This window comes from Opisthocomus hoazin, chromosome 9 (assembly GCF_030867145.1).
Source record: "Opisthocomus hoazin isolate bOpiHoa1 chromosome 9, bOpiHoa1.hap1, whole genome shotgun sequence".
NCBI classification, from domain to species: Eukaryota; Metazoa; Chordata; class Aves; order Opisthocomiformes; family Opisthocomidae; genus Opisthocomus; species Opisthocomus hoazin.
In genome coordinates, this window is record NC_134422.1 from 36,311,712 (window position 1) to 36,327,214 (window position 15,503).

The 15,503-nt window shown below is 44.7% G+C and overlaps 1 protein-coding gene across 1 annotated transcript; it reads left to right on the forward strand.

The window, feature by feature from the left end:
* Nucleotides 1–1,007: 1,007 nt before the first annotated feature.
* Nucleotides 1,008–12,390, forward strand: SPP2 (secreted phosphoprotein 2). Its single transcript, XM_009932450.2, has 7 exons — nt 1,008–1,162; nt 1,267–1,391; nt 2,715–2,837; nt 4,374–4,484; nt 5,999–6,053; nt 6,433–6,540; nt 12,087–12,390. The coding sequence occupies exons 1-6, from the start codon at nt 1,114–1,116 to the stop codon at nt 6,528–6,530; spliced, it is 561 nt and encodes a 186-aa protein (XP_009930752.1). The 5' UTR covers nt 1,008–1,113; the 3' UTR covers nt 6,531–6,540; nt 12,087–12,390.
* Nucleotides 12,391–15,503: the final 3,113 nt, after the last annotated feature.

Genomic DNA, 15,503 nt, shown 5'->3' on the forward strand with positions numbered 1-15,503 from the left:
CACATGGGATCTTCAAAATGAATACAGTTAGGCACATCTTTGCCTTGTGAACAATGGGTGAACTTGTCTGAAGGCATCTCCCAACTCCCATGGACAGCCTTTGAGCACTTAAAAGCCAGGTGCTTCTCTGAACCTTGCTAGAAGTGTTTCAGTGGCTCTGTTGTCGGGTAGTCGTGCTAGAGTGGTAATATACGTTGCCTGTATCTGGAAACCAAGACTAGCGAGTGCCGAGTGCTGTGTGTTGAAGAGGGCATAGAGGACACCTTGCCCTGTTGCAGTCTGGCTCCAGTTAGCTAAGTGCTGAGGTGGTGTGTCCAGCTCATCCCTGTAATTCCTTATGGTGTTTTCACTACTGAAGTCAGGCCATAAATTTTCATAAAGTCCACTAATTTCTGTGCTGAAACTGAAGCCTGAACATCAGGGGGATGTGATGCGGGAAACCAAACGTCCACAGCGACTTGCTTGTTTGGTTAGCTGGGCTTAGGCTTGGTGAAAGTCAGAGCAATGTGGGAGCTCTTTTGGCATGTATCAAATAGCAGAGGTTGCAGGAGCTTGCAAGGCCAACGGACCTGGGGTGTCCCAAGGGTCTGCTCTGTGTCTCGTATCTGGGAGGCTTCTGCCTGGATGCTTTGGCCTGCAGGGTAGTGGTGTCAGACAGGTCCATGTGGGTGGATTCCTGTTCTGTGAAATCGTCCCCCCCTTGGGGAATGTCATCTTGTAAGTGTTGCTGAGACACAAAGGGTCCAGTGCTAAGGACAGTGATGGCTTACCAGCTTTAAATGGATAACTAATGGCTAACGATGAACAAAATAGTAAGGTTTTGCCTTTGCCTATGGAGATATCAGGAATTTGGTGCTTCCCTTTAGTTGCAGTGCTGGGAAGAAGGCACTGCAGCCCATCTCTTATCAGAGAACAACTGCAAAATGGAGAAAAGCTGACAGCAAATATTTACTCTTGGATCAATTCTGTTTAAAGTGCAATGTTTGTAGCAGAGCTTGGACACTGGAAGGTCAGGTGTAGGATCAAGGCTGCATTTATATAAAGACAGAGGAATATGCACTGGAAACCCTTCTTTAGAAAAGGAAAAGACCAGAGGATTTTGAAAGTCACGCTATGAGGATCTTAATTTTTGTCCTCACACTGAGCGTTTTCTCATGCTCAGGTAAGTGGCTCAGAATGGAACCATGTCTTCTTTTTTATGGTGGTTTCAGGAGGAAAAGTACAAGATCACACTGAACTTTTAATGGAACTATATGTCTGTCTCAGGGTTTCCAGTGTACGACTATGAACTCCCAGTCACAGAAGAGGCTCTCAATGCTTCCATTGCAAGGATCAATTCCCAGTCATTGGGGACAAACCTGTATGGTGTTGTCAGGAGCCATGTCACAAGAGTAAGTGCACAGACAGTGGAGATCCTTTACCTGAAATATGCTTTGCTGTGGTGGAAAGCTCTTTTTCACCCAATCCTGGAAACCCAGATTTAGTTGGAGTTTTCTGATGGTGCTTAGAAGAGGGTGGGTTTGGGGTGTCATCTGAAGCTATGGCTTTAGGAACCTAAATATTCTTCGTACGCTGGTTTATAATTAAAATAATTTAGAAGTTTAAATTTTCCACCATGAGAATAGAAATCTTTGAGGAATGTCTTGTAAGATTTTGTTCAAAACTGGTGTCTTTAAATACCTCTAGCTAACTGCTTTGCTTTGGGCACAAAGTAACCTGGTTCATTGGAAGATCTCAACAAAATATCTGCACTGTTAGTTTAATGCCACCACAAACACATTCAGGATTCTTTCTCCAATCTGTGTTTACATCATCTGTCTCTGCACACCAATTCTGGTGTAAATCTACTAGTGTCTAAATGCAGACAGGAAACCCGTATCTGTTTTCATTTGTGTTGCTATTGGATACCAAGAGTTAAGGAGTTAAAGCTTCCTAATTTAAAGTTAGCATGTACAACTGCCTAAACATCCTCAGAACCATTCTGTTTCTATAGATGGCATGCATCAAGTCTTCTGAAAGAAGGAATGACGAGATGACTTTTGGATTGATTTAGTTTGGTGGGGAAAAAAAAGTACATGAAAGCAATGGGGATTTTTTGTTTTGTTTGGGGTTTTTGAGTTTCAAGTTATTAGACTGTGAGAAGGAGAAAAGAAAATTCTAATGTGTCAACGAAAGGAACCAAACTCTTCAAAGCTTGCAGTGTTGCATGCATGCTGTCCATTGAAGCACCCTAGCTGACAAGGAGTGACTCTATAAACTGCTTTAATTCAATTGCTGGCAGTCATGTGATTTACTTTCCAAGTCATGTATTTGCAATAGACTTCCCAGCCATCTAGATATCCAAAGCAGAGCTCCCTGGTTCCCACAGAAGAGGAGGTAGCGTGCAGGGCTAATGCTATGCTTGTCTACCTTTGACAGCTATAGTCCATCCAGCTAACCCCAAGCAGCAGGAGGATCCCGCAACAGCTGTGGAGTTTCAAGTGAAACCCCCATGGAAAGCTGGTCTATGTTGCTGCTACCAAATCTGCCTAAGAGTACTCCTGAGCACAGTAAAACAGCCTTTCTCACACACAGTAATCTGCTTTAAATTGGGCACTGACCCATAATGTCCTCACGTCTTGCTTCTGCTTGACAAAGAAGCAAGGTTGCCATGTAGTGGGCATAGAAGAATGACAGGCGCTAATTATACGCTGTGTTGACCTTCCTTTTGTCAGGTTGACATGTGGAACAGCGATGCCTATAGACTAGAGCTGCAGTTCAGCATCCGTGAAACTGTGTGCACGAAAGCTTCAGGGAGAGACCCGTTCACATGTGACTTCAAATTTGGGCCTTTCGTGGTAAGTGCCTCTGGTGTGAACGTAAACCCCCATCTCCGTGCAGGATGTTCTCAGGACGTGCTGAAACACTGCTGATGCTGAAGAATGATTGGCGCTTCTGAAAACAAAACCAAATCCAAACAAGTACAACCTACAGCATGGCGTGGGTGTTAGGTGGGAAGGGTCAGTGCTGGGAAACTCATCTGCCTGTCAGTGGGGAATGCAGGAGCTGCTGTGAGTGGAAAAGGAGATGCGTGTCTTGGAGCAGCATGTAGCAAAAGTGTCCGTGCTTTGGGACCAAACCCGGGAAGGAAGCTGTAGCTTTTTGTCTATCATGCATGTAGGTGACAGATAAAGACTTGTCCTTCTGTGTAGTGCAGATTCCCACTCTGTGCTGACAGGGCTAATATTTCAAATTTTCAACTCCCTTTTCAGCCTGAAGCAAACATGGATCAGGCTCTCGATACAGCTCTTGCTGCGCTCTGATGCTTAAATGACCAGCTTTGGTGTAAATACATCATCTTTGAATCTGGGCTTCTCTGTGTGCAGTTATTTTTGCCAAAACATGGCTCCCATTTCAACTTTCTGAGTGGTTATGCCCTAACTGCTTGCACAAATCTTACAAAGCATGTGGAGTAGCTCTTGAGTCCCTGCATGCAACGATACCCTACTGCGTGTCAGAATCCCACAGAGATTATGTCTGCTTTGTGCTGCTGCAAGCTGAGCTCTTCTTGCCTCTTTTTGCTCTGACAATGGTTGCCAGACTTTTCTGTCCTTCCTGGGAACAATCTGTAGGGAAGAGTAGGGATTTTGTGAAGGTGCTGAACAGATGGTGCAAAGGCTTTCCTCGCAGCTCATGAGCCATGCTCCTACCTCAGGAGGTAGTTTACCCCATGAAGAAGGGGTAAACGTCTCTTCAAGTATCGCTACACTTGAGCTAAGCGTGTGCTCTTGTGTGTGCGTGTAGATGGGGTAACGTGGAATTGGTGGTTGTTGCTAGGTTTGCTTTACTCAAGGGCTGGCTGCTACAAAGTTATCACTGTATCCTAAGCAGACACCATCCCTCTTCTTTTCTTCTTGGGGCAATATGGTATGAAAGGCAGTGTGAGGATCTTGGTTTTCTAAACCTGGGTGCAGGTTTTGCTGGAGCTTCTGTCAAATCATAGAGAAAACCTCTTTAAAGGTAGTTTAACTTCTAGAGCTGGAGCTGCCATCAGCATAGCCCTGCACAGCTCTTCTGTTTGTGCTTGGTGATGCCAGAGCCATGAAAAGGATTTGGAGATTTTTCTTCTACCTCAGGCAGGCTCAAGGCTTCATACAGCAAATATGCAATTGTGGAACAGTAACTTGTGGGTAGTCATATGCTGCCAGAATACATTCGTCTGGCCGCCATCTGCTCCAGTATTTTGTTAGGTGTATAATCCTGCTGGAGTTTCTTCCTTATGTGATTTGTTTTTTAAATCCCTGTACAGGTTCCCACCCCCAATGAAACTGCCATGAGAGGGTTTGTACTGTAGCTTTGCTCTACGAGATTTGCTCTATTTCGTTCTGTTACAGCTAACTGCTTTCTGCAGAAGTGTTGTGGATGTCTCCGGTGAGCTGATCTCGAACGTTATTGTGCAGTGCCATCGTGACACATCCAGCTCCGAATCAATGAGCAGCGAGGAGGTAAGGAAGGGTAAAACTGATTTCTGCTGACTGGAGAAGCAAAAATTCTGCTCATCCTCTTTTAAGGAGAAGTCAGGTGTACATATGTGAACTGCAATTCCTGTTGCAGTTGGAGGTTTTGACCAGAAAACTGAATGTGGTTTGAAATCCAGCTGTCTCCTGTAATGCTTCATTTTCCATCAGCTGAGAAGTTTGACCTTGCTTGATGGATGCCTGGGGAGAGTGTGAATCCCTGCGGCAGTCTGGCACATCCACCAACTCCGACACTCTTTCTTCACTGACATACAGAGTATGTGCCTGGAGAACAGTGATTGGCGTATCTGAGACAGAAACAAATACTGGTGGCTCTGGCTCTGTTATCAAACCCATCTCTCAGCTGAGCATGTAATCGCAGTATAGCTGAAGAACACTTGTTCTACTGAGATTTGTGTTCCCCTTTCGAGCTCTTATTTGTTTTTTAATGTGTGACTAAATGCTGACCCAGCCTGTGAATTCCTGCTAGCTATTTTCAAATCATGCTGGTGTCTACTTTTTCCATTAACTGACGCTTGAACCTGGGTGCCTGCACTTACAACACAGATCTACAGTGGGTGTTGTGCTTGAGGATCACATTCAGGGAACAAAGACAGTTTCACCAGCAAGCTGCCAGAGAATATGGACAGCTTTTATTTTTGGAAGGTGCAAGCGACTAAATGAATAACTTGAAGCAAACAGGATTCTGTGTCACATTCTCTTGGTTTGAATTGCCAAATTAGCTTAGTAGTTTGTTGTTGTTGTTGTTCAGAATCTCTATTCAAAGCCAGCTAGTGAATGCACCACAGGAATTCTTAATCTGCAGAGCAGAAAGACTGTATGTGAGGTACTGAAATATGTAAGGTAGTCTTGGATGTTCAACTTGTCCTCTGTGGGTTAAGCATAACTCTTGTTTAATAGGGCACTCAGTATAAACACTTGCTTTTACAAGCAGAGATCTTCCTGCAAGTCGTTTTTAACCATCACTTAAAATTCAGTACTGCTGCCAATATTCCTGCTAGGGAATATATTTCCTGCAATGTGAATAAGGAAAATATGACAAAGGGACTTATTGCACATGAAAAGGAAAGTATTTCTTTCTGCAGAGGGCTGCAGTGCACTGCAACTCTTGCTCTAGAGTGGTAACTCTGTTCAAGGGATCTCAGCCTGGCTCACTGTGTAAATGAGTCAAAGAAGTGCCCCGTGTAGCTGCAATAGACTAATTCTGCTTTCCAGGCTCTGCTCATCTGGCTGTATCTGCACCACAGTAATGTCAGGTAAGGTATTAAGTATGAAAGGTGTTGACCTGAAAGCCTACCTGCAACTATGGACCTCGTTACCTACATCACTGCTTTGCTAGAGTATCAGCAGTAATCTTATTTTCAGGGAAATTAATAATGAAGTTTGGGATTACTTTGCTGATCACATAGTACCTGAGCAAATGATGAAGAGGCTGACTTCTTGACAGATGAGCTTTTTAATGAGATGTCTTTAATTTACAGATGATGCGCATGCCGATAACGAACCCCAACAGGCGAGGCAGCAGTCGCAGAGAAGGTAAGCCATTTCTGCCATGCTGGACTGTCCTGGCACGTTTGCCTTTTGGATTGTCTATTTGGACCATCTGAAGGTCATCTGTCTCAGGGAGAAGAAAATACAGAAGACCAGTAGTTTGGTCAGATCATGGCCAGCTGGTTTTTCCTTTGCAGAGGGGTGTCTCATTGAGAAAGCAGCGAGGGCATTAGGCTGCAAAGTAGGGCAACGTTGGGGTTTGTGTGTGCTGTGTACACATTTTCTGGATTGCCTGATTTGTGCTCTCATAACCTGTACTGGCGTGCATCCTTGAGGTTGTCCTGATGCCGTGCAGAATGCTGAATGGACATGTGTTTGAAAGCATACAACACTCATGTATGTCTCCATGTTCTTTTTTTAAAAGATGTATTTGCTCCTGAAGCCTTCCCTTCAAGGGGAAGAGGCAGCAGCCGTGGAGGCTTGCATAGACCCAGCTATTTCAGCTCCTACAAGATTGAATAATATGGTTTGGGTGAGTACAATTCAAAGCGTAGCTTTTGTGCACCAGAGGTCTGCAGGTGTTGCTGCTGGCCTGAGTTTAGCATAGGGCTCAAGCCTTGAGCTACTGTTCTGCCTTTTTGCCTCCATCTCTTTTGGCTGGCAAAGGCATGTTTCTATCTAATGTTTTGTTGATACTTTGGACCTTATCCAAACTGGTAGCCCTGGGCAGGGGTGTATCACTTGGCTCTGGGATCCGGAACATGCCTTGGCTGTGTACTGGCAAAGACACACATGAGTTGTTGGGTGCCCCAGTCCTTCAGGAAGTCAGCTGCCATCTTTGTGCCGGTGCTCTCCTCCCACCCACGGCTTGTTGTGTCTATTTATACTGCAGACTCTTGGAGGAATGGCCGTGTCTTTGTGCCGAATCCAATGCAACAGGGCCCCGAGGCTGCACAGTTCGGCAGACCAAAAATGAACGTGGTAGTAAGATGCAGTGTATCCAGGGCAAGTGTATGTTGCAGAGAAGCTGTGAAGGAGATGTTTGGAGCCCAAATAATGGGAGTGATAATGAAAGGCACTCATTATTCATTGGAGTTGGCAGGGCCTGTCCTATACAAACCACCTTTGCTGACCTACTTCTGAGACTCTGTGGGAGAAGCTCTAATTGCTGCTGATATTTTACCTGCCATCTTACGGAGTTAATCTTAAGGGAAGTGGTTTTGAAAGATTTTTAGCAACACAGAATGGAGATCATTCTTTGGCATGCTAAACAGTTTTAAAGTAGTCGGGAAAGGAAGAGGAAATTACTTAGCACTATGTCTTTGTGATTAAAAAGGTTTCGCACACTCACTTGGGTACATATCATTAGCAGGTCTCTGTCCCTGTAGAGAGTGCCAGAACTGAATGCTCCATGTGTGTGGAGCTCGATTCAGATCTGCTGCATTGGAAACAAGACAGTTTTAGATGTAATTTAGCGCCAATGACTCACCAAAAACTAACACATGTTACTTATAAGCATATCCGTGGTAAACCTATACGTGCTGAAGGAGACGTGCCCCCTACTCTGCTAGAAGCTACATATGAAAGGAAAACCCAGTCATTCTGCTAGGTCAGGTCTTTCTTAAAATTATTTCATTAAACCCATATGCTATTTTAGTTTACCCATGAGCCAGTAAAGGTGATATGCTGTTTTAATCACTGCTCTCCTCTTACAGGAATCTGTAACTTTTCCAAGTATCTTTGAACTTCTTTGAGCATATTGCAGTGGCTTTCTGGTATGCACTCTGTGTCCTGCTGGATAGCTTTAATCCAAGTAGACAGTGTGGAAAGACTGAGGCTTACTGAAGAGCAGCATGAGGTTGACTTTCTGTTCCAGAGAAGAGAGGGACAAACTTTATAAATGCCGGACCATTATTAGATTCGGAGAACTAAACCATCTTAACCTGGTTGGGTGAATTTGGGTTGAACCTTCTTCAACCAATCTTCCAGAGATGTTGTGGGGAAGTTGTATGAACTTGAAATGGGCAGGCATCCATTTCTTTGCATTTAGAAAATGCCAGGTATGTTAAATTAATTCTTTGACTCTCAAGAAGCGCTAACCGCAATAAGCAGTAATCACAAATGTTTTGTGTTCCTGTATCCAGTGTCTAACAAATCTCTAAACCAAAGCAAGCTGTAAAATCTTCTTGAAAGAGAATATGAAACAGATGGGGAGAAATTTGTGGTTCTTGAAATCCTGTGTAGTTTGAGTTTCAATACTTTCTTCTTGCTCTTGAAGATAGGTTGGAAGTGTTGGTTGTGGAGCTGTGTTTCCTATGAGTGTCCTAGGTCTTGGACATCTCAGAGGCAGATACATCAGGAGATTATCAAAACCCCTCAAAACTCCTTGTTTTTCTTGGTTTTATTGGTTTGACTTATTAGCTGCAAAGTCCGGAGAGAAGTCGTCTTCTCAGTTTCACTTGTATCCAGTATTAGAGGGTTTCATCCATGGGTTTAATTTGGAGCCACATGTATCCAAATTATTTCATGTGTTTGAGGCCAGGGAAAGTTATTCATGGCTTTCTTTCCTGTGTCTTGGCACCTTTGTGATCATGGCTGGCATTGTTACAAGCCGTACTGTGATGGCAGTGTTTGGTGGGTCATGGGAAATACGTGCTGTCTTTTGAGATGGCAGTAGCTCAGCTGGCTTAGCTTAGCTGAGAATATTTTGGGGAGGCTGGGGAAACAGCAATAATAGAAGACTTTCATCTCTTACTCAAAGAACCTGTTGTTGACAGGCAAAGCTAGACAAGTTCAGGTAAGAAATGAAATATGATTCCTTTTTTTATGGAACTGTATGGATAACTGACTGCTGCAAAAATTATGAAGGCAAGTGGCTGACAGAGTTTTTCATGCTGGATTTCACATTTTATCAACTAGATGTTCTTATCTTTTTGGCTACAGGAATTATTTCAGAGGAATCCTGTGCCTGACTCTATGCAAGAAGCTAGGCTGAATGATCTCACTGGTGCTTTGTGGCTCTTTTTATTTTTTATTAGAATGTGCTAAATATTCAAGAGGAAAAATCAGTGCAACTGTTATATGAAGAAAAACTTTTCCAAATCCGCAGTCTTCAGGCCCCCACCCCTTTCTGCTGATGCCTGCAGGAGTTAGCAAACTGCATATGAAAGAGCCACATCAATGATTAATGAGCTTACTCCAGTGACAAGCCCTAATCAGATTTTCTGGATTTATTTCCTACTCATCTCCGGAACTAGGGAGATTGTAAAATTCACATGTCATGCTGTGGACCAGTTTTTCCAACAAATAGCTCAGATGCAGGAGGGCGTGACAGCAGGAGAGCCAGCTGCTGTACAACAGCTGATCACCAGTTAACAACCCTGCAACAAGCGTTAAGGTCATTAGTTAGCTTGGCCTGCCAGGTATGTGCAGAGCTTGTTGGAGCTGTGTCAGCTGCCACAGTGTCAGCAAAGGCCATGTCAGCGATGCAGTCAATGCCCTGTTGAAACTCCTGGGGAGGAGGGACTACTGCTCTGAAATGATGCTGTTTAGCACACGCACAATATGAAAGGTTTTTGGGTGCGCACAGCTATGTAGAATTATGGGTTCCGTTAAGCTGGAATCTGCTTTATGATGTTTGCGGCTCTGAATCGCAAAGAGGAGCCTAAAAAATGGCTCAGACTCACCTAACACCTTGAAACCCAGAAAGCAAAAGAATAGGGCCCCAACACTCTGCTCTTCCAAAATCAGCTGCCTCATGCAGGATTTTCTGTGCAGGGTGGTGTCTGACCTAGGACTTCTGTCTGGAGTCTCACCAGCAATGCTTCATTTCCTTGGACAGGAAAATTAAGAAGAAAGCTTCTGCCTTTGCTCGCAATATACACATACACTGTAAATGCCGATTTTTCTCTTACTGTCATTAATCACACAAGGAAAGAATTTTTTTTTAACAATCAAATTCTTTTTTCATCAAGCCAAGGGGCTGTGCTTTCCTCCTCGAGTTTCCTACATTTTCTTAAATTGACTCTCTGGCTGAGTTCTCACCTGGCATAGCTCACTGCTGGCAGGAATGTGATGATGGCAGTTGTTACAAACTGATTAGCAGCCTTGCACACACATAAGTGAGTAGACTGGCATTCTTGAATATTTGGGAGTTTTTTTCAATGGAAGAATAACTGATAACATTGGACCTCTGCTCATACCCAGGAAATTCAGGATCCAACCTTCAGAGTGAAATGGATGCTTATTTGTCTGTCTTCTAGAAAAATAATAATGGAGCAAGGCGCATAACCCTCCTGGGGCATGGAAAGAAGAGCTTTTGTCCCCAGTGTACTCATTAAGAAGCTGCTTGATTTTAGTTCCAGTTTTGTATTCTCATGAATCTATACATTCTGTCTTCCCCCCCCCCCTCTCCATTCACCCACCCCACTTTCTCTGGTTCTCAGAAAGCAGCTTACTGCTTTCTGGGGGAAAAAAAAAAAAGTGAAGCATCAGAGGGAAGGAAAATCCCTGCAGAATGGGATCTGTTGCATAGTGCATGAGCTCCATATCGGATCAGCTTTGAGAGTGAGAGCCGGAGCAATTTATCGCTTAGGCAACATGGAGGAAATGACAGGCTACCGTTGTATTCCTCCTGCCTTGGAGCCTGGCTGTGATAGCGAAGTCCTTGGTGTCACCTGGCATCTGTGATATGCTGTAGCAGAGAAGACAGCATGCTTTCATCTGTTCAGAGGTGAAGGGCTGAAATTGAATCAGACCCAGGCAGGACCTTTCCTGATGCTCAGGTCAGATCAGAGTGCAGGGGTGAAGCAGAGGTCTTACAGCAGAGAGGAGAATCGCTGTGACAATCTCTTGTTGGTGTTCTGAACGGCAGCGATTTTTGCATTACCCTTTGTCTGCCTCTTCCAGATCTGTTTTGAAGGATTAGACCTACAGCTGTGCTGAGGAAATTGTTCTTGCTTGTGGAGGACGCAGAGCTTGGGCAGTTCCTTAGACTTCATTATGTCTTTAAGGCCTGATTGCAAGCCCCTTAACCTAGTTGCTGGAAAAAACCCCACAGGACTTCTCTGGAGGAACAGAAAGGGCTCTCGGCTGTCTTCCAGCCTACTGCTCCATGTTGCATTTTGCAAGCACTAGAAATGAGCTTGTCAAAGCATCATGCAGGATGGGAATGATGTCTTGAAGCTCAGCCCCAGTTGAAAGCAGGACCAGTTTCATGAGGCAGTGTAGCTGAGCTTTGAATATCCTGTGATATAGATCCCTCATCCTCTCCAGGCTCCAGGTTCAGTGTCAGAGCACTCCTGGAGGAAGTTTTTCCCTTAAGCTGAGCTGGAATATCCTCTGTTCCCTCTTGCTCCTGTGTCCTCTCTTGTAACTTGGTCCCCAGTGACAGGCATAGCGGCTGGTCCTGGTTCTTTGGCCAGCATCCCCCATCTCCAGGGCTGGGCAGGACCCAGGTGCTCCTGAACAAGCCACTCTCGGAGGGTCGCTGTATCTCTCACTAGCACATGTGTGGACACTCCTTTCTGGCACAAATCTATCCCTAAAATTTTACTAAGAAAATTGTCTTACAGAAAAATTTCAGGTTGCCATGGTGACAAACTTGCTGGAGATACAGTCTGGGCAACAGACTGCTGTAGAAGCAGTCACATGTTCTCTTAGAAAAACGTATCTCAAATTTCTTGTGTATATTGTAGCTCTAATTCAGACACGTTTCTCAGAAGACCAGGTACCAGCTTATAGCCTCAACCATCTCCGTTTCTGAGCCTTTATGTGTTGATTTGTGTCCTGTGTTACTTATTTGACTGTTGTTAATTTTGCTAGAAGTCTTGTTCTTTTTCTTTTTTTTTTTAAACTAATTAGCAATTGACATGACATTTTGGCACATGTGAAGTGTTTTGCATATGCAGGTTTCTTTTTACAGATTCCTTATGGTGTGATTCTAGCGCTAAATAAATTAATAAGCAGCTCAGTGAAGCTGAATACATTTTTTCCGTGGCCATGGATGTTTAGTTAGTTCTGCAAAGTATGAGACAAATTTTGAGCTATGATATTTCTCCCCCCTCCCTTTTTTTAAAGTTGTTTGGAGAATGAGAAGAACCAAGATTCAAAGATCCAGAGTGCGAAGAAAGAACCTGATGCCATTTCCTTTTCTTCTTCATGAAAAACTATTCTGTAATGAAGTGATGACAGTCTTTGCCTAAACTTACTGTCTGCTGTCATGTCGAATAACTGTTGGATGAGTTCATCAGATGCTAACCGCCTGCGCTTGTCCGTCCACAGCCACCTCGCTGGGAGGACTGTCTCGGACACCTAGCATAACTGCATCCAGTGTGTGTTGTACCATCTCATAACGGTGCTATTAAAGGATCATTATACCATCTGTTTGTTCTGCAGTTACTCTCTGGTTGCTTGTAATTTTCTGTAAGGCTTGTAGCTAATAATTGATTCATTCAGAGTAATAAAGGCACTTCATTCCTTTTTCTCTGGGGTGCAGCAGCTGTGGGTAAGGTGTCTTGCTACAGATCCAAAGGCGTGAGTTTTAGCAATCCACTTTATCGCATCCTCGACCACGAATGTGGGGGGCTGAGGGAAGCTAATGACAGTGATTGTCAGGTACTAATGGATTTTGGAACAAGGCCAGGTTAGAACAGACAGTGTTCCTCTCCTGGGAAATGGGTCTTTTTAGTCTTGTCCCTTTCTCTCCCCTTTGTGCAACAGAGTCCCCCCTGCAGCCCTCTGGGACAGGAAAGGTTACTGTGCAGTTCTAGGGTGGGTTTTTTTGTTTATTTTTTAAGACTTTACCACCAAGTTTGCCCTTTGGTTATAGTTACAGCGTAGGCTGGTATTAAGGCTGTGCTGCTGTGCACACCCTGTTGACCTAGTGCTGATGCGACCACACTGGATGTATGCAAGTCATCTGCACACAGGCAGCAGGAGATGCTCCTACAGAAGCAACCATGTAGGGCCGTCTTTTGGACCTAGTGAAGGTACTGAAGAAATGTTTCCTATGTAGCTGGGGTACCAGCAAAGCTCATCCATGTGTGGCCAAGCTGGCGCCTCGACCAGCAGGATTGCAAGGACTGAGCAGCCCCGTGGTGCGGGGACTCTCTCCCCACCGAGCTGCAGACCCCGCTTCAAAGTGCGCAGCAGAGACTCTTGTTGCAGCTGACCTGCTTGGGCGGTTTGATTCCCTGCGTGTTGCCTGACGGCAAGAACCCAGCGAAGCAGTTTTCCTCTCGCCAAGCCCTCTGTGAAGCATGGCTTTCCGCTGCTCCTGGCTGCAATGGAAATAAACCAGGTGAGGAGTTTGCGGTTATGGGACCGCATGTACTTTTCTCCCTGTCTTTCTCTACGTTTTTCCTTCTCTGTTTCCAGGTCCATTTTTCTGGTACAGGAGGGAAGAGGCCTCTGGGGGAGGTGCCTGTCGCCTGAGCACTGGAGAGACGGATAGGTGTTTTCTATCATGTTCATGGTGGCTCTGTGCCAAACTGGATCAAAACAGTAGGTGAATTTTCTGAGACAGAAAAGGTAAAATTACTTGGATATCTGGCGGAATGCAACAGTGCCATTTTGTGCCGAAGAAATCTTTAAAACACGCGGACATAACAAAGCTGTCTCCTTTAGGAAAAAGTATCAGCTGAGTTTTCAGATCTATTTCCATCCCCGTTCACTCCCATCGCACAGCGCCACTGGCTTGGTTTGCAGTTTTGCTGTTGCACTCCCTAGTACTCAGCTGGCTCTTACTGACTTATTATCACTCCGTAAGTGGCAGTCATGGGAGCTGCAGAATTGATCCTTGGCTCCTTATCAGTTCTGCAACTGTTCTTCCTTTCAAAATCAACTGATTTTTCTCTCTAAAGCAACTCTCCCATCCTGTTTGGCTCTCAGCTACTTTTCCTTACTGATTGCAGCAAGGTAACCTGATTGTTGAGATTTCTGTCTGATAAAAATGACAACAGAGGAGCCCTCAATGATTACCTGCAGCATCAGAAGGGCGTGGAAGGTGCTGATAAGGTGTAGAGCAGAGGCCCAGCAGAGGAAGGGCTGGTTTTCTTTCTGGTTTTCTTTCTCGTGGTGGTTTTGCTTTGCTTGTGTCAACAGGACAGGGAACGTCATCACTTCCTTTGTTGTGAATACAGAGCTCCAGAGTCCTTGTGTAATCTATTTCTCTGCTGCAGCAGAGAAATGACTCTGCTGAATTGTTTTTGCTGAGAATCTTCTTCCTAGTAGGGGTGGCTTCCCACCTTTATGCTGATTTTAGGTAGAACCATGACTCTTCATTTAAAAGCTGGTGGAAAGAAACCACTTAGCTGCTTTCTGAAACTCCTGAGCTGAAGTGATTGTGGCCTTTGTCTTCTCATGTAGGCATGTATGTCTTCCTGTCCTAGACAACGGCATGAGTGAGCAGAAGAACTTCCTGGGCTGTTCTTCTAAGACCTGACTTTATTGGAAGGAAAGAAGCAGATGGACACGAGCCAGCTTCAGCTGTGCTTGTACGCTTCCCTGTTTCACTCCTGCTTTTCCCAGTTCCCAACAGACAGTTCTCTTGTCCTAAAAGCAGTCATATTTTGCTGACTGAGAGTAGTGGCAGGCCTCTGCATCAGTGGAATAGGAGGGGAGTATGTTTGCTACAAAATCCTTATCTCATGGCTCTGTACGTCAGAGAAAAGAGACAGAAGAGACTACTGAGTTTGATAGTGGGTCTAACAGGACCTGGAGCAGAAAACTTGTGTCTGAGCTAAGGGCTGGCGAGCTGATGCTGGAAGGATGAACAGAGCCTGTCCCTTGCTTTTTCAGGTTCAGTGTGTTTGGGGAAATAACCATCTGTAAGCAAACAAGCGTGGAGCACCCTTTCCTTCAGGAAGCTACTTTCAGCATCATTAATTTGCCCGTTTCAGACGGAAGTTCAGTGGCAGGGATCTGTCCCCACAGTGATTTCTACCACTCATGGGATGCACTGCCAGTACATTGTCACTAGCAACATGTGGATATTTTGACTATTATATATACACAGTTATTGTCTGAGCTAAAAAATCTTACTTCTGTTAAAGAATGAAAACTGAGGTTGCCCCTGACCTCCAGATGTGACCCTTGTATAGAAAAGGTCTTATGATCTCTTAGCATTGCTAACACAGGTGTCCCACAAGCAAAAACTTCTCAGAAGGCAGGACTTTGCAGTCCTGTCCTTGGGAATGAGGGCGGGAGCTTGTCTGCAGGCAAGCACCCTTGTAGTGCATGCATGGGCTGTGACGTCTCCTTTTGATAGACGCAAGGAAAGCAATGGACGACCAGCCCACTCCAGTATACATGGGACACCTGTATGCTAATCATATGTGCACTTCTCTAAAAAAACCCGAAGAAAACATTTTTTATTTTCCCCAGTAAGATGGATTACAGGTATTTTCAGCTCATTGCTGCCTGTATGCAAATATCTTTGCATCTAGAAGCTGATGTGGCATCTGCTGTGCAGATGTTTATCTGGCACTAGGGAGT

Bases quoted from the DNA above. Each gene is read 5' to 3' on its own strand.
- SPP2 (XM_009932450.2), top strand. From the start codon at position 1,114: ATGAGGATCTTAATTTTTGTCCTCACACTGAGCGTTTTCTCATGCTCA. The intron at 1,163-1,266 runs GTAAGTGGCTCA...TGTCTGTCTCAG, and splicing joins GAGCGTTTTCTCATGCTCAG to GGTTTCCAGTGTACGACTAT. The intron at 2,838-4,373 runs GTAAGTGCCTCT...GTTCTGTTACAG, and splicing joins TCAAATTTGGGCCTTTCGTG to CTAACTGCTTTCTGCAGAAG.